Below are 18,653 nucleotides of genomic sequence, written 5' to 3' on the forward strand. Positions count from 1 at the left end.
CCAGCATAAATGAAAGCAGAATTTGGCCCCATTTTTTCATATATATGCTGCCTAATGTGGACAGAACCACAGTTTTAAGCAACTATCCTTTAAGACAGTGTTAATGTAGAAAAGAGTGCTTTGCGTAAGACCATAGAACCAGAGCTTTAAATTACAGAAGAGACTATGGTTGTCACTTTCAAAAGTGTCCAGTATGTGTGACTGTCTTGGGGGTCACACATGTGACTGTTTTGCTGTGTGTGCCTAAGTCACTTAGGCACACACATCCCACTGAAAGTCAATAGTATGTGTACTCCTAAGACATTTAGGTGCTTTTGAAAATTCCACACTCTGGTCCTTTTGGGCCTACAGTTTTAGATAGTCAACAGCAAAACTCCCAAATTCAATGCTGCTGAATCAGGCCCCAACACGACTGTTGCTTGAGCTGATCATGTGTTGTTTAAGCTATCTTTAGATCCATCTGCTGCTGCTGTTGTTGCTTTCCCAATGGCAAACTACCAATAGTGCAAGCAGCAATGTGAGACCATTCCCATATCCACAGTGAAAATGACACATTTTTGGCTTTTAACAAGTTCCTTTTGGGTGTAATGATTTGCAGAACCAAAAAGGTTTTGATTGCAAATAGACATTTTCTACAGGCTGAAAAACCATGTGAACAACAAGCCTTTTGATCCTGAAAGATATAAGTAAATCTTCATATCCCCAAGCCCTGTGTTGACATTTCATTCCATCCTTGCACCTTCCTTCTTGGCCTGCTGCCTTAACTGCTGTTGGCCTGACTGTATGTCCGATGGATTTCTGCTCTCTGGGAGCATACCCTGCAGCATACCTTGCATATAAGAGTTGCACTGCATTGCACAACTCAACTCCTTTTTGAGAAGAACAGCGGTTGAAAGGAAGCCATAAAGCATGCCCCACTAGTTCATCAGAGAAATTGGAATCTAAGAGTCAAGTAAGATACAACACAGGAAATGGAAAAGCATCATTCCAAGGCACACAAGGCCTCACCACAAAACACTTTTTTTTAATATGCTTTTGACATAGGCATTTGAGGCTTATAGATCAAGGGAGCTTAAAATTCCACAGGTGGAATGTTAAAGCCCCAGATCAAGGAATATTAAACTTTAAGTATAAGGCCTAGGTCTTGTGTTTTCTTCCGTAGGAGAGTGGAGTCATAACCACAATCCATTTACTAAATATAACTATCTATTTCTGGTGACATCTCTTAGATGCAAAAATATAATAAGAGCATTAAATCTGCCAGATTTGTGTATAATCAAGAATCCAGGTGATTCTTCAAATGGATATTAGTGTGAATTTTGCAATCAGATGAATCATGAAGGCTAAAACAATATGGGTGACATTCAAGATTTGTTATTTTTAAAATGCTGCACTCCAGATGAATGGGAAATTATACTTCTCTGGTGTTAGGTGCAGGAATTTCTACAGTGCCAATCACCATAGCATCTGAGTAGTTAGAGGAAAATGTACTGAGAGATGTAAAAAGATAGAGATAACTGTTAGTGAAATATTAAACTCTAGTGGCTTCACATGGAAGTCTAGCACAAGGTCTATGCATCACTTCCATCCCAGTTCAGCCTTCAAAATATTACACTGGCCCAATGTACGGCATGAATTTCACCCAATGGAAGTTGAGGATGCTCAACACCTCGTGGAATTGGACACTTAGAAACTGCTGTCTATTTTAATCTGCTATAGTTGGGGATGGCTTGGGGTTTTTGTTTCTGCTACTAATTTGTTATAGCTTCCAGTTGGGTAACTGGAAGTTTCTGCCTTACATGATCCAGCTGTGGCTCTCCGTTCATCCTCCCAGAGTGCCCACTCCTGTGAAATGCCGAGTGTCTCCTGCAAGGTGCAGTATGCCCTAAACTTATCTATAGGTGGATTCACTAGAACAGTGTATTTCCCACTCCTTAAAGTGATTTATGGTTCACACATTTTGTCATTCCTAGCAAAGAAGTCAAAATACTTATTGCTCCAACTTGTGTTTTTAATAAAATGCTGAGTCTGATTTTCTGCAGCATAAGTGGCTATTAGAATGGAATAACAATGAATAATGGGCCAAGCTTATTATTCTTTTCTCTCCTAGAAGGCATGTAGTTTAAGATTTTGCCTACTGTGGTATTACTAGTTAAACTGTGGATAAGAGACATGCCTACCTTAAATACATTTCAGGCACAAAGATGAAGCAGTACAAGCAAATAATTTTGTACTACCACGGCCATTTGATGTTACAGAATAACTAGAAAAATAATTCTAACATTAAACATGCTACAGGGTGAAGAATAAGCACATTTACCATATATGGATATACTATACACCGCTAATGTGAGATTAGATACAGTCTCCTCAGTCTGCTGATTAAAATCTTGTGTGGTGAGATGTGAACCTATCAAAAAAGAAAAGTTGTCATTATTCAGCAGAGTGTTATTGATATATTGTAACTGTTTATTTTAATAATCTTACTAGAAATGCAGGGACCTTATAGAAGACTAATTTCCACTCAGCTTTTTTGCATGTATCATGTATTAATTGTCAGAATATGAAATTAGTGGTGGCGTGAGATCATCATTATTATTATGCCATTTTAAAATGTTAATTTCTGCCCGCTGGCTCTTGCTACAACACTGTAGCCATGACCATGACAAGTGGAAAGTGGAATATCTAGCTATGTTAGGACTTGATTCAGCAATGCAGTTAAGCACCTTGATGAAATGGGTCCTCTATGAATAGCTGGGATTACAGTGAAAATAAGAATCACCACGACTAGACATACAGTCCTGGGGTAAAATCAATGACAAATCTCACATTGATTTCAATGGAGTCAGGATTCCATCCCTGGTCCATAAAAATTCCTCCTATCATGAAGAGAATCTCCTGCTCTGCATAGTGATCCTATTAAATAACATTGCATTCATGTTTAAAAGACACTTTCTTCCTGCAGGAATAGAAGGAATTTTATAGGGCAAGGACTGCAATGGAAACTGGGGGTGGGGGAAAATTCCAGATTTTCCACATAAGAAGTTAAAACTCCTGTGCCATTAGACAGGAGACAATGAGCTGTTCTGAGGCTGCCTTTTTAGAGCTCTAGATAGCCTTACTAATGGAGGAAATAAGCAGCTGTCATGCAAACAGTAACCACTGTAAAGCACAATTCTATTTCTTTCAAATTCAATAGTGCTGTTTGCTCTCAGGTGTTGTCTGTATTTCAGGAATAAAGCAGGGAAGTAACTAAACCAAAAATTGCATATTTGAACAACAAATATATTTTGCACAACTAAAAAGACATTTTCTGATTAAAAAAACCCACAAACTGAATCTGTACAATATTATCAAGACCGACAAATGTGCGCACGCAGATCACTAATAAATAGGAGCCCAATCCTGAGAGGTGTCAGTGACTGTCAATAGAGCCATTAGAAATTGAGGCTGGGGAACGGTCAGCATGAAACCTCTGCAAAATCATAGAAATTCAGAAAAAAATGACTTGCAACGACTGAGGTTTGCAAAACTGTGACCAAGAGGGTTAGTGCAATTTTTTTTTTTTTTAAGGAAAAGTGTTAAGATGGGGGAATTAAAACATAGAGGTTGAGCAACTTGCCTAAGAGGCATCGTGGTGTAGCTGATTTGGCCTGACCCAGGACGTCAGAGATATGGGGTAAAATCCTAATTCCACTGAAGCCAAGGCAAAACTCCCACTGATTTCAGGGTTCAACCCATGAGTTCAAATTCTGATTCTTACAATGACTTGTTGTATGACCTTGGACAAGCTACTTAAATGTTCTGGGCCTCAGTCTCCCCTTCTGAAGAATGGAATTCATGAGAGGTACTTACTTCATAAGACATCATACTGTCACGGCCATTTGAGAAAAGGGATAACGGGGGAAAAGAATTATAATCTTAAGCATATTGTAGTATAACAATTAAGATTTCTGTTTTTTACCAGGGGTAGATAAGTCATGTCCCTTTATGGTATAATCTGAAATGCTCTCTCGAGTTTGCTGATTGATATCTCGTGTTGTCATAGCTGTACCTATTGGGAAGAAAAAAGGGTTAAAACTATTTTATTTCCTTTCAGTTGAAATGATGGGACAGATATAACTGAATTAGAAATTGGTTCTTTTCATGACCTAAATAAAAATATGGGCTGAATTTCTTTCAAACAGCTGTCTGGCTCAGTGTGCACAGCTATAGTTACCTTGCAGAAGAATTCCATTCAGTCAGTTTCCTTTACCACATACATGTCAATTGTCAGGGTGTGATATTAGAGGTAAAGCAGTAGTGTGAGGTCTTCATTGAAATCGCTATGGGCCAGATTCTGACTGGCCCCACATTGTTACACAGTAGGCAGGGAAACCACAAAGATCCTCCCTCCCACCAATTAATAAGGGATAGAAACATTCCAGTATGTATACTTAAGATGGGGAAGGGGTTGCTCTGTCACTCTTCCCTTGAGAATGCCTGATGCCCCAAGGTGGTGGAGAAAGATGAGGAGGAAGTAAGGTCATGTCTTCAGCTGCTCCCATACGCTGGCTGACAGAATTTGCCAGTTTTGCAGTAGGCTTGCTATCTCTGCGTGCCTGGGAGATCCCCAAAAGGGTACTATGGCTCCCCTAAATGGCATAATCTCACCTCAAGTTATTTAATAATTATTATTACATGGGCAATAACCAAAAACAAATGATTGCTACATTTATGACTAAAAAGCACAGAAAGAACAAAATTTGTTCATGTCTATAAGTAGATGAGATTGAAACAAAAACCAGGCTTTGCTAAACAGCCAGGACTGTAGCAAAAACAGGATGTGAAAGATTGCTGCTGCCCTTTGAGTAACTGTGAGCAGGCGTGTGTCTAGATGGAGTAACACTGTGTACTACCTTCAGCAGAAGGCAAAGTCAGAACATTTGCCAATTCCATAAAGTACTTTCCTCTTCCTACCAACAGCACTGCTGTCCAATATAGATTGAGAAGGATCTCTTTGACCTCTCTCACAGGTGTCTACAGCACAGAATCATATGAACTCTTTGTGCCACAATCAAGTTCAGACCAGACTTGTCTGACGCCATCTGTACTAGTTCTTTTTCTTCACACTTCAACCAGTCACAGTCATCAACGAACCAGTTTGATCGGAGGGATGATGTTGAGGGACAATGCTGCTAAGGGCCTGGGTATTAATGGGGTTGACACCAGGTATTTAATTGTATCTTACAGATAATCAGTACATTTGTTCCATAGCCAAACAGCTTTCTCCAACAAAGCATCAGACTCTGGGTTTTGTTTTTGTTTTTTCCCTATTTGATATATCCCTAGAGTTTTACAAATGCTTCAACCCTCTTTACTAGAGTGTCAGGACCATGCTTGAGGAAGCTGGCTGATTAGCAAAGCTTGGGATTTGGCCTGCCTCTTTTTTTTCTTTTTTTCTTTTTTTTTACAACTCAGGCTGAGTTAGGTCCACCTGCCTTTATCAAACAAAGACCCTGGCAGCACACGGTGGAAGCAAGTAGGGTTAAGAACATGAGGGCATCACTGCACATTGCAGGAACTAATAAAGAAGGGATGGAAAAATCCTAATCCATCAGGTAAATGAGGTAAGTGTTGTTATTGCACTTGGAAGCCCAGAACTGCTGCAGGTGACCGGTCTGATCAACACAAGGATTGCCTGGAATTGTGTCTGGCAGCAGGGTTCTAATCCTCATGGAAGGACAGCATGTACCTGCTGCTGTATAGACATCAATGCACTTAAAGACACAGTAGGTTTTGAAAGCTTACAGAAGACTTAGTAGAAAGGGACTCTTTCTGGACCTTTTATCTTCTCACGTTTTCATAATAAAATTATGACAAGGCCATGCCATATCAACCTGAAGAAAAATATGTGGGGGCGAGACAGAAGACGCCAAGAAACTACATGAGTTTCATATTGCACAGACTGACTCAAACAGCCCTATCAGAGTGGAGAGGTTTGTGAAGACAGTTCTCATCTTACATGCCTCTGCTCAGTTTTTATCAGTTCCCCCCACAACTATATGCATAAGTAGATGGGATTATAAAATAGTTTTAAAATTAATAAACCATAAATAGCAGCAATACAATGTTCATTTATATAGGCCATGTCTTTTTGGCTGTAGTACAGGACACTCCAAAATAAGGTAGAAAGTGCCTTGTGTCAGAGAAGTCACTGACCCGAGCTTTCCTTCCACTACTTATCTATCCAGCGCTGACACACTTAATTCAAGAGAGAGACCTTTGTGAACAGGCTGATCCTTCCTCCGAATAGATTGGCAGGCCCTGGAGTTGCTGAGAACCATGTCAATTACCCACAGGGTACAGACCATAGCCTTTGGGTCCTATTTCATGCTCCATTGTTTAAGTGCTGAATTTTAAAATATCATGATGTCCAAATAAATAAATAAGATCTTCAACAGCTGCCAAAAGTAGGCTGTCATGGTTAGTTTACATGGAGTTTTTCCAACAATAGCTTTCAGAAAGTGCCTCTTTTATAAAACAAAGACTTAAATAATAGTTTTGGCATTAGACTAGGGCTCTTGATTAATCGCAGTTAACTCACGCAATTAACTCAAAAAAATTAATCATGATTAAAAAAATTAATCACGATTAATCACAGTTTTAATTGCACTGTTAAACAATAGAATACCAATTGAAATTTACTAAATATTTTGGATGTTCTTCTACATTTTCATAGATATTGTATTCTGTGTGTTGTAACTGAAATCAAAGTGTGTATTATTTTTTATTACAAATATTTGCACTGTAAAAAAGATAAAAAATAGTATTTTTCAATCCACCTCATACAAGTACTGTAGTGCAATCTCTTTGTCGTGAAAATGCAACTTACAAATGTAGATTTTTTTGTTACATAACTGTACTTAAAAACAAAACAATGTAAAACTTCAGAGCCTACAAGTCCCCTCAGTCCTACTTCTTGTTCAGCCAATTGCTAAGACAAACAAGTTTGTTTATATTTACAGAAGATAATGCTGCCCTCTTCTTATTTACAATGTCACCAGAAAGTGAGAACAGGCATTTGCATTGCACTTTTGTAGCTGGCATTGCAAGGTATTTACATCCCAGATATGCTGAACAGTCGCATGCCCCTTCTTGCTTCGGCCACCTTCCAGAGGACATGCTTCCATGCTGATGATGCTTGTTAAAAAAATAATGCGTTAATTCAATTTGTGATTGAATTATCTGGGGGAGAATTGTATGTCCCCTGCTTTGTTTTACCCGCATTCTGCCATATATTTCATGTTATAGCAGTCTCGGATGATGACCCAGCACATGTTGTTCATTTTAAGAACACTTTCACTGCAGATTTCACAAAATGCAAAGAAGGTACCAATGTGAGATTTCTAAAGATAGCTACAGCACTCGACCCAAGGTTTAAGAATCCGAAGTGCCTTCCAAAATTCGAGAGGTACGAGGTGTGGAGCATGCTTTCAGATGTCTTAAAAGAACAACACTCCAATGCGGAAACTACAGAACCCGAACCATCACCACGAAAAAAAAAAAAAAATCAACCTTCTGCTCGTGGCATCTGACTCAGATAATGAAAATGAACGTGCATTAGTCTGCACTACTTTGGATTGTTATAGAGCAGAACCCGTCATCAGCATGGATGCATGCCCTCTGGAATGGTGGTTGAAGCACGAAGGAACATATGAAACTTTAGTGCATCTGGCACATAAATATCTGGCGATGCAAGCTACAACAGTGCCATGCAAACAGCTGTTCTCACTTTCAGGTGACATTGTAAACAAAAAGCGGGCAATATTATCTTCTGCAAATGTAAACAAACTTGTTTGTCTGGGTGACTGGCTGAACAAGAAGCAGGCCTGAGTGGACTTGCAGGCTCTAAAATTTTACATTTTTTTATTTTTGAATGCAGGTTTTTTTGTACATAATTCTACATTTGTAAGTTCAACTTTCATGATAAAGAGATTGCACTACAGTACTTGTATCAAGTGACTTGAAAATACTATTTGTTTTGATTTTTTTACAGTGCAAATACTTGTAATAAAAAATAAATATAAAGTGAGCACTGTACACTTTGTATTAATATATTTGAAAATTTAGAAAACATCCAAAAATCTTTAAATTGTATTCTACTATTATTTAATGGTGTGATTAATCACACAATTAATCATGATTAATCTTTTTAATCATGTGATTAACTTTTTTATCATGCGATTAAGTTTTTTAATCGCTTGAGAGCCCTACATTAGACTGCTCATTCTTAGACCTTTTGCAGTACTTGACATTGTCAAAGTACTGTACCCCCATTAACTAATGCATCCTCCCAATAAATCTGTGAGATAGGAAATTTAAACTCTTAGATTAGCCCCTGGATTTTAGTATCCAATATACCTATGTGTAACCCCACACCCGAGAAAAAGAGGAGACTGGCTACTAAATAGACTGTGACATGGAAGATGCTCTAACTTGCAGTCAAATTAGGTCTCCTCAAAGATCACAGTGCACGAACTACTTTGCACTTTCTACTGGTACACACTGAGACTGTTCTTAAAGTTTCTAAGGAGCAAGAACAATCCCCAGCCACTGCACAAGCACAGAAGGAAGGGAGGGTGATTGAAAAAAAAAAAAAAAAAAAGTCTAGTGCAAAGCGGCAGGAAGCGTCGGTCGCCTTCCAATAAATGCTCTAGTTTCTTCTGAAGAGGAACAAAAACAAAACAAAAAACAATACAGTAAACCCCCCCGAACCCCTGCATCAAACAAATCTGACGTGCCCATATAAAGTGATTATTTTCTCATGGGGCGTGTGGGAGAATTTCACTATCTAAGCTAGAAACTTAGGGATGCTTCAGGGCGGAGAGGATCTTTGCTGGGCTGCAGTTAACAGAGACAAGAGAGCACGTCCTCACTCCCAGTATGATCCAAAGAGGGGATGGATGTCCTGAAGTTAGCCTAGCGAGACCGGCGGCGGCTGGCGACGCCACTTGCAGGAGACCCGCTGGCTTCGCTCGCCTAGCTGCCCTCCAACACCCCCTGAAGGACGCAGCTGCCGCGGGCCGGTGCGGAGAACAGCAGGGAGGATGCTCATATTTACCTGGTTCGTTAGCATCCGACAGCCACAGAGCAGCCAGGGAGAGCAGCAGCTGCAGCCGCACGGAGCCCGCCCCGGAGCCGGAGACGCGCATGGTGCGGGCCGGGCAGCTGCAGTACCTCCGCAGCGAGACTCCTTCTGCGCCCGGCTGCCGCGCCGGAGTCACGCTGCGGCGCCTCCCGCCTGGCTGGTGCTCAGCACGCGCGAGGGACAGGAGCAGGCTCAGTGCGGACAAGAGAAGCCGCTCTACTGCGCCCGCCCTCACTTGCCGCCCGCCTCTGCTCCGGGAGCAAAATGGGACAGAGGTAGGGGGCGGGAAAGAGTCGGAAGGGAGGGGAGGGAGAGCAGATGGCGGGGGGAGTGGGCTCAATCTGGGGGCAAAGGGGGTTTGTGCTCCTCTCCAGCCAGTGCGGCTCTGGGCTACTGCCTAGGCAGGGATGGGGCATGATACCCACAGCTAGGCCCAGCTTCCTGTAACCCTGCTGCTCTATCAGCAACGCCAAGTCTTTGCCCAGCACAATCCCCCTCCCCTGGCCCAGCATCACTACGCCTAGTGTTGGTATTTAACTAGGGTTGCCAACCCTCCAGCACTGGCCTGGAGTCTCTGGGAATTAAAGATTAATCTTCAGATAAAGATTATGGCATGTGGTGAAATCTCCGGGAATACACCCAACCCAAATTGGCAATCCTAGATTTAACAGCCTGGAGCCCCTACCAGCAGCCTTTTGAAAGCATGGGGCAAATTAAACAACATTAAGTGCCCTGGAGAAGGGAGACCTGGAACTGCAAGGAAGTGGCTGCATCCGCCCGTTCCCCCAGATACTCGATAAGTGTGAGAAAATGACAGGTATGAAGCATGGAAGCCCTTCTATGACCAATCTCCATGGCTGTGTGTGATCTCTAAATGTGGATAGTAAGATGAATAACTAAATTAATTTAGAAATTTAGACTAGGGTCCTAAATCACATGAGCTTTTAAAAAATGTTACCTTCAAAGTTTTGGCTCATCTAGACCGACTATTCCTTATTGATGGCTCTGGTCAGAGTTATGTGGGGATCCTTAACATTCCGTTTTCTTTGAGAAAAAAATGTTTTGCTTCAAAGCAGTAGTGCTGGAACTAGGAGTGCTGCACCCCCTGGCTTGAAGTAGTAATAACAACCACCAAATACATAGTTTCCATCATCAGCACCCCCACTTTAAAAATTGTTCCAGCACCCCTGCTTCAAAGACAATCCTTTATTTTTAAATAATACATTTTAGTTTTGTGCATAACTTCATAATTGTTTGCAGTGTTGTAGCCATGTTGGTCCCAGAATTTGAGACAAAGTAGGTGAGGTGATATCTTTTACTGGACCAGCTTCTGTTAGTGGAAGGGCCACGCTTTTGAGTTCCACAGAGCTCTCTTTTCGGGTCCAAGGAAGATAACCTGTATTTGGCTAAATACAATGTGGGACAGATTGTTTAGCATAAGAGGTTCACGCATGCTGTAGGAGATCTGTAACAAGGCAGGGCCCTGCTCCTCTGTCTTTTTAAGTTACATACAGTTTGGAAACCTTCTGGTAAGCACATCATGTTGTTTATTTCACTGTCCTCCCAACCACCTTTACAGACTGTGCACCCCCATATTTACAGTAACATGTAGTTCTCGTCAGTCTTAATCAGGCCTACTCTAGAGCAACTAATTGGAGCTGTAGTGACCAGAGTGCTGGATCAGTGGGTGTTTCCCAGCACTCTGTCACATACCTGCCCCCTTTCATAACAGAAAGGTTTTTTCTGTCCCCATGTTCTCCCTCCTCTCCTATCCTTAGGGTAATTATACAGGTCCCCCTTATGAGGGCCTCTCAGTCTCCTCCCACAGAAATCACACTTGGTGGGGCAAGTTCCCAGTTGCCCCCACAGCTGTGTTTCGGCTCACAAATCTTCATACCATAGGCACCCTGGGGAGCCCATCTCTCCCGAGAATGGTTGAATGGTCTCTCCTCACCTTCCTGATTACTCAGGGACTTGGTCTCCTAACCCTCCAATCTGCACCTCATCTTCTTTTCCTTGGCATTCTAGTGTTTCATTTGTGTTTCATTTCCCCCCTCCCAGGAGTCCTTTCGGACAACTTTGGCCCCTACATCAGCTCGGTTTCCTATTGGGAAGGAGCTTCAGTCAGTGCCCAACACAATGGGTAGAGCAACCCCTCCACTATCCCAACCTGTTTTCAAGGAGGCACCTTTGCCACAGGGCAGCATTTCTTATCCCCATGGATATATTCAGTGTTCAGACTTGCTCCTGGAATTATCCAGTGGGGTTTCACCAGCTCCTACCAGACCAGAGAGCAAGCTGAGGCTGTATCTACGCGGTCCCTTTGAAGTTTTCTCCCCAACATTACTGAAATGCGGGACAGTTTCTGTCCCTTTTCCTTTCCTCCAGTCTTGGCCCTGCCACAAAACTTGGCAAACCTGCATTCCATGTACGGCCAATCCTTTTTCATCTGGTCCTGATACCCATACTGGTAACATGTAATGGACGCAGCCAGAGCTGCTCTGGGATCTTCCTCTCTATACCCTTTCCAGGTGTAGGTTCTCTGGTCCTCCTCCCAAGCTCCAATCCCCTATACAGTTGGCCCTCTTTCCTGGGGTCATCTGCCTCTGAAAATTCCTCTGTCAATTTCATGGCTGCTTCCACAGTACCCAGTAAATGCCACCTGACCCACTGCTGTATATTCTTATATATTCTGCGTCTGGTTGCCATTCCCCACCATGGGCTTACCACCTTCTGCAGACATTGCTGCTGCATGTTGGCTTGTTCTCTTACAAAGTCCTATGAGCTCTTTTGCTGCTCCAGCTGCCAGGCGACCAAGGCCTACCGTCCCAGTTGGCGGGAGCGTTGAAACTTTGCAGGGTCTTCTGCATTTCCTCTTCTTGTTTCACCAGCCATTGCAGGGTCTCCAGGCCACTGAACCTTTACACCAGCTTCCCACATCCAATTCTTTGTCTACTCAGACACAGGAGGGATCCCAGACAAGCCCCATGTGTGATGGGGTGGGGAGGGAGTCCCACTCCTCTCTCTTTTCAAGTTGCAAACAGTTTGGAGACTTCTGCTTGTGTGATTTATTTCACAGTGTTCTCCCCAGCACCTTTAAAGACTCATGCAGTCCCGCATTTACAATAACATACAATCCTTAGCTTCCTTGGCCAAGGATAGGGGGAGTTGGAAGGGATCTTCCTCCTTAGAGATCCCTCGGACTCTGGAAACCTCCCTTTCCCCTTTTGCACTTCCTCCCTGAGTCTTTTCTACCTTCTGCCTAATGGACTAATTGTCTTCTTAGCTCTCCTCCTCCCATTCCAATCTATCAATTAGGCACAGCTCTTCTTAATCAGGCCTACTCTAGAGCACCTAATTGGAGTTGTAGTGACCAGAGTGCTGGGTCACAAGACCAACTAAAATGAAGTGGGCAATTACAGGACAGCAGACAGGGGTGTTAAAATTGTTTAATGAGTCATAAACCAGTATCTTTATTAAGTCCATGGTTTTTAGTGTCTAACAGAGTTATGAATTTCAGTTCTCAGGCTCATCTCTTTAAGGTTTTGTGCAGGTTTCCTGTAAGTAGAAGTAGAATGACTCATGAAACGGGGCCATCCAAATGTCCTGAGAGAATCTACTTCTATATGGGAAAAAACCTCCAAACACTAACTGCACACCCCTAGTTGTCACCTACTACACCCACTGGAATCCACACAAGCTATCATGAAACAATGAAAACCATTACTCGATGGGGACCACATCCTGAAAGAAATCTTTCCTGAACTTTCTCTCCTGGCATTTAAACAACCGCTCCAACCTCACCAGGATCATCATCAGAAGCAAGCTCCCCACAGACCGGGGCACACCAACCAAAGCAACAACAGACCCTGCCATAATAATAGATGAAAAAGCTCCAGGCATATCTCCAGCGCTACGAGACTCTGTATTCCCCCAACACACCTTTCAAGATCTTTAATATGATCCACCACCCCTCCCCCCAACCCTACACTAATTTCTCTGCCTCAGTTTCCTCATCACTCCAGGGCATTCTTTGGGCTGGGCTCTGAGTCCTTTTGGCACAGGCAGAGTCCTTCTACTGCAGTACATGGCTTATATTCTGAAACATGGAGCCTTCTCCCTAAGTCAGCTTGCTTGCTCCCTCTGACATTGGTAAGTCTTGGTAATGGCTTTGGTAATGGCTTCCTCTGCCCAAATTTCCCGTGTGTCTTCCCCACTTCTCTCCTATGACATTTTCCAACCTTTTGCTATGGTAACCAGTCTTTGTCCTGTTTTGGTAACTTTCCATTGTTCCCCACTTCCTACCTTACTTCCCCCTCTGTCTGAAGGGTCTGTTCCCAGCTTGAGCAAACTCCCTTAGCATATATATTGTCCAGTCAAAGCACTGTCATTAAAATAAAGTACTTATTTGATTTGAATGAAGGCCTGATCAAGGATAGTGGATACACTTTGACACGGGCTGTGCATGATACAGCAGTTCATAATAACTTAATAAAACCAACCAGAATTTGTATGTTACAAAGAGAGATCTCCAAATCATTGCTGTTCTGAAATGTAGGCATCATCTGTGAAAATAAATCCATTTTTTATTAAACATTGGGATCACTAGGTTTTAGAGATGGGTTTGAGCTACTAAGTTTGGATCTGAATGTGAATGTCTTTAAAGTTCAGAGATGGTTGAATCTGGACCTTCAAGTTCATCTGGGTTCAAGTCCATCTGTAGTTTTTAATCAGACACCTGATGTATTAAATAGGCAGTATATAGCAGATTTAATCTGATATGTTAGATACTATAGTTGCCATGTCTCTCACTCTCACCATCTGACTAATGGTTACTGTTTAGGTCCCATGTTCACATGGAACCATACAAACTTCTATTTACAGGGTACGCACAGTCTATTAACCATTCCTTCATGAGCTACTGGATTCTGCCACTCATGATATCAGATGGGGGAAAGCAGCTAGTAGGGGGGAAAAACAGCAAAATTTAAAGGAATATCTAACAGATTATAGCACAGAGGTAGGGGGAAAAATGTTTTCAGCAGGATTTAAAAAATATTCTGGTTTAAGGTCCAGAACTTGCAATATTGAATAGTGGATTACTCTCAGATAAAATAGCTTAAGGAAAGATATCTCACAAACCACCAGAGTTCTAAACAGCCAGACACCACTGAAAAACTGAGATTCTGGCAAAAAAAATGGGTTTAATGAATTAGATGTCACCTTTGCTTTAAGGTTCAAAACGTTTTGGCAGACCCATGATTCAAGATGCAGAGAGTGCGATTGCAGCTTAAACAGTGAGCTAAATCCATCCTTGGTGTAATTCATGTCCATCTAGAAATGTCCACAGAGTATTTCCCTGTTCTTCCCTGCCTACCTATTACTCGTCCCCATCACACTAGAACTATATTAGGACTTTGGGGAGACTTCTTTTCACAAGGCAATCATTAGGAAACTGTAACAGTTTCAGATGGGCAGCAATCTCTGAGTTGGAGCAGATGCTTGACTATCAAAAAATCTTGAAATCAAGTATAGCATCCTGAAAACTGCTTAGTGTTGATTTGTGGATTTAGTCACCTGGAATGTCTATGCTATAACTTGTCATGTCAGCTGAGTGAAATGAGCCCAAAATGAGCTTCGAAAATAGCCTCAGTATATCAGATATTGCTGAAAATAAACATTGTGTTAATAATTAATACTTGCAGCATTTTATCCAGGTACCCCTCTTTGATTCTTAGAGCCCATGAGAATTTTTGGTTCATCAGTTTCTTTTTATCGGTTACTGAAGCAAGAAATTCAACCCATTCCTCCTGATAACCCAGAAACCTTCCTGATCAGGCAGGCTGACAGCACCGCTAGTCCAAAAAAGTAACATGTATTTATAAAAGAAGTTAATGGGGCAAAAATGCAACTACATGGAACGATAACAAAGGAATTATCAAAAGTGATTGGAAACCCATTGACCTGGCAATACCCAAAAGTGTATTAGAGATGATGCCTGGTCTTTGTCTCTGAAGCTGAGTGATCAAGCTGCTCATTAGGACCTGGTGGGATTTTACTGCTCCAATAGTACTGAGTAGGGGGGACAACTTGTGGTGATAGTCAGAAATGTGGAGGAGTGAGAGTGAAGGGAAAGAGGATGAATGGGGAAGAGAGAGAAGGAGCAAAGAATACAACGATAATCTAGGGGAAAGGTATGACATTATTGACATGAACTGTGACTGTATAGATCATTGTTGCAACCATGGTCCTATAGTTGCACCAAATCTTGTACAAAGGAGGTCAAGTAAGGTGTCTGTGGAAAGGCTGTAATTTGCTGGTTATGATTATGCTGTCTGTGTGTGTATCATTTTTGTATTTTAAGTTATGAATACTGGCTAGTATTTGTATCTCATTGTGTTTGATTTGAAGTAGCATCAGTGAAGCATTTGGTCAGCTTCTTGAGAAAGGTCTATTCTGAGTAAGTGCCCAATCAAGAAACACTTAACTGACAATGGACTTTGGGAGACGCCAATCCACATCTGAGCTTTTCTGGGAATGTTCAAACTAAGATGTAAACAATGGTGTCAGCCTGCAAAAAGCAGCATCATTCATGGACATGTGACTTGCCCAGGTGGCTACAAACTCCATCTTGTTGCTTTGATTTTGCACAGAAGAACAAAGGGGTTTCCATGCACAAGAGAGAGAATATAAAAGGCCCTGGAAGCCCCCCCATTTTGTCTTCAGCTGGCTCAAGAGATGACCTCTCCACCCCAAAGAGATGCCTGAAAGAAACTAGAACAAAGGACTATAACTACGGGGATGTGAGTGATTGTGGGACCCAGTCCATAAACCACAATGTTGGTCTGAAAAGGATTGGGCCCAGACTAGGAAGGATTCAAGTCTGTGAAAGAAGCTTATTGGAACATCTCTGAGGGTGAGATTTACCTGTATTCAGTTTCCTACTGCATTAGGCTTAGACTTACATGTTTTGTTTTGTTTTTGCTTGGTAACTTACTTTGTTCTGTCTGTTATTACTTGGAACCACTTAAATCCTACTTTTTGTACTTAATAAAATCACTTTTGTTTATTAATTAACCCAGAGCAAGTAATTAATACCTGGGGGAGCAAACAGCTGTTTGCTATCTCTCTATCAGTGTTATAGAGGGTGGACAATTTGAGTTTAACCTCTATAAGCTTTTTACAGAGTAAAACAGGTTAATTTGGGGTTTCGGCTCTCAGAAAAGACTGAATACTGGGTGCTGGGAAAGTCCCTGTGAACTGAGAAGCCCCTGGGCTAAGTGAGTCTTACTTTCTGTGTACTGTAGTGGGGTGTGGCCCAACCTCTTGATCTGTACTGTAGCTGACTGGAGTGTCTAACTCAGCAAGATGGGAGTGGAGGGAAGCTTTCTCTGGCAGGGGGGTTTGTACACAGCGGTATCCCAGCACATATAGTGACAATCTTGAGGGAGTCTCTGTGACCAAACCTGTCACAAAAGGGAATGGCTGCTTTGGGTGAATAGAGGGAGTGCACAATTGGCTATGTGTATATTTGGAGCGGGGGGCTGATAGACTGGGTTTTATTTCTCTGGACTCCTGTCAAAGACAGGTAACTGGACTAGATGGGACCAGTGCTCTGAATCAGACATGTGCAAATAACGCTTTTTTTTGGAGGGGCCAAAATAAAAAAAATTCAAGTCATGCAAAACCAAACTTTTTTCATCATCATCTCTTTTTTCCAATAACAAGGTTGGTTAGGGATGAGGTTATGAACAGATTCCATTCATGGCTGTTTTGAATCACTATTTGAGCCTGTTGGGGTTTTGCCTGGATGGTTTTATATACTATGTTATACCACTGTCTCCTTAGATGTCCATGGCCATCTCACCATGCACTCTTCCATAGAGAACATTTTTTAGGCAGTCAGTATAAAGTGATTCTAGCAAAATGACTAAACCACTGTGACTGGTGCCTTTTGATGATTGTAGTTATGCGTTGTACTTTCAATCTTTTATGGCTATCATCATTTCTTGGTTTATCTAGCCTTGTCATGCCCAGGATATGCCACAGTCCCCTAATTTACATTGTTTACAGCTTTTGCTCCAGACACTTTGTCAGTACCCATGTATCATGACCAGAAAGTAATGTGGGTACAATGAGTATTGTATATAATCTGGCTTTAGCTGACAGGGACATTGATTTAAGGTTCCAAACATTTATATTCAGAAATACAAACTTTCTGCTGGCAAGCTATCCTCTTGTCAATGTCCTCTTCATATTGGTTGTCATTTGTTATGGTGGAACCTAAGTCAGTGAACGTGCAAAACTGGGGACTGCTGAACTCTGTGCAGGTCTCCAAGATATGACAGAAAATAAATATCTGATCTACAGTGGAATGTCCAGGTCTAAAGCCAATTTATGACTCAGAAAGGATTTACTCTATTCTTTTTTCATTCAGCCAAAAATCACTGTACAGAATACCTTGCTAGGAATGCTTATAAGACTTATTTGTCTGTAGTCATTGCAGTCTGTTGCAGGGGTGGCCAGCCTGAGAAGGAGCCAGAATTTACCAATGTACATTGCCAAAGAGCCACAGTAATATGTCAGCAGCCCTCTTGCCCATCAGCTCCCCCACTCTGCTCCCAGAGCCTCCTGCCCACCAGCAGTCCAGCTGATCAGCCTCCCCATCCCTCCCCGCACCTCCCAATCAGCTGTTTTGTGGCACGCAGGAGGCTTGGAGGAGCGAGGGCATAGCAGGCTCAGGGGAGGGGGTGGGAAGGGGTGGAGTGGGGCAGGGCCCCTGGCAAAGCCAGGGTTGAGCAGTGTGCACCACCCCCGGCACACTGGAATGTTGGCGCCTGTAGCTTCATCGCCGGAGTCGGTGCCTATACAAGGAGCCGCATACTAACTTCTGAAGAGCTGCATGTGGCTCCGCAGTCACAGGTTGGCCACCCCTGGTCTATTGGGCCACTTTATTTAAAGACTGTCAATGCTCAATCATTGTATCAATCTTCAGGGATTTCCCCTTTCACCCTAATGAGGTTAAATAGTCTGCAAAGGAGCATGACCATGCCTCTTGTGCCCTATTCTAACACTTCAGATGGGAAACCAACTGGACCCAGGTGCCTTGTTTTTCAGGAACCTGATTGTGGCTTCAGTTTCTGCCTCCGATATGTGGTGTTCCTCTTGTTGCAGTTGATAGCCTCAAGGACAGCTGTGTCTACTTGACTATACATGTTCAATAGCTGATGAAAATATGCTTTCCATCTTTTCAGGTTTTGATCTTTATCTATTACATAGGTCCCCTAAACATCACACAGCTTATTTAACACCTGCAACGCCTTTGATAGTAATCTTTCTGAAAAAGCCCTCTCACATTACTTTTTTGTAAGTGTGGTTCAAGCTCTTCATTTTCTCTCTCAATCCACTTTTTCTTTAGCCTTTTTAGTTCCTTGTTGAGCTGTCTGTACTTTCTCCTTGGGGCAATCTTAAGCTTTCAGATGTTCTTGATATGCTTCCTTTTTTATTCTTGGTAGGTTTTTTT

General features: G+C 42.2%; 1 protein-coding gene across 1 annotated transcript in view; it reads right to left on the bottom strand.

Moving 5' to 3' along the window:
* Positions 1-16,200, bottom strand: part of EMB (embigin) — a 35,659-nt gene extending 19,459 nt beyond the window's left edge. Inside the window, exons 1-3 of the mRNA XM_007052837.4 lie at positions 9,104-16,200; positions 3,965-4,054; positions 2,321-2,410 (exon numbers count right to left, since the gene is read on the bottom strand). Coding sequence (XP_007052899.3) covers positions 2,321-2,410; positions 3,965-4,054; positions 9,104-9,194 — 271 coding nt within the window. The 5' untranslated portion in view covers positions 9,195-16,200. The remainder of the gene's footprint in view (positions 1-2,320; positions 2,411-3,964; positions 4,055-9,103) is intronic.
* Positions 16,201-18,653: the final 2,453 nt, after the last annotated feature.

The sequence above is a fragment of the Chelonia mydas genome, chromosome 5 (assembly GCF_015237465.2).
Source record: "Chelonia mydas isolate rCheMyd1 chromosome 5, rCheMyd1.pri.v2, whole genome shotgun sequence".
NCBI classification, from domain to species: Eukaryota; Metazoa; Chordata; order Testudines; family Cheloniidae; genus Chelonia; species Chelonia mydas.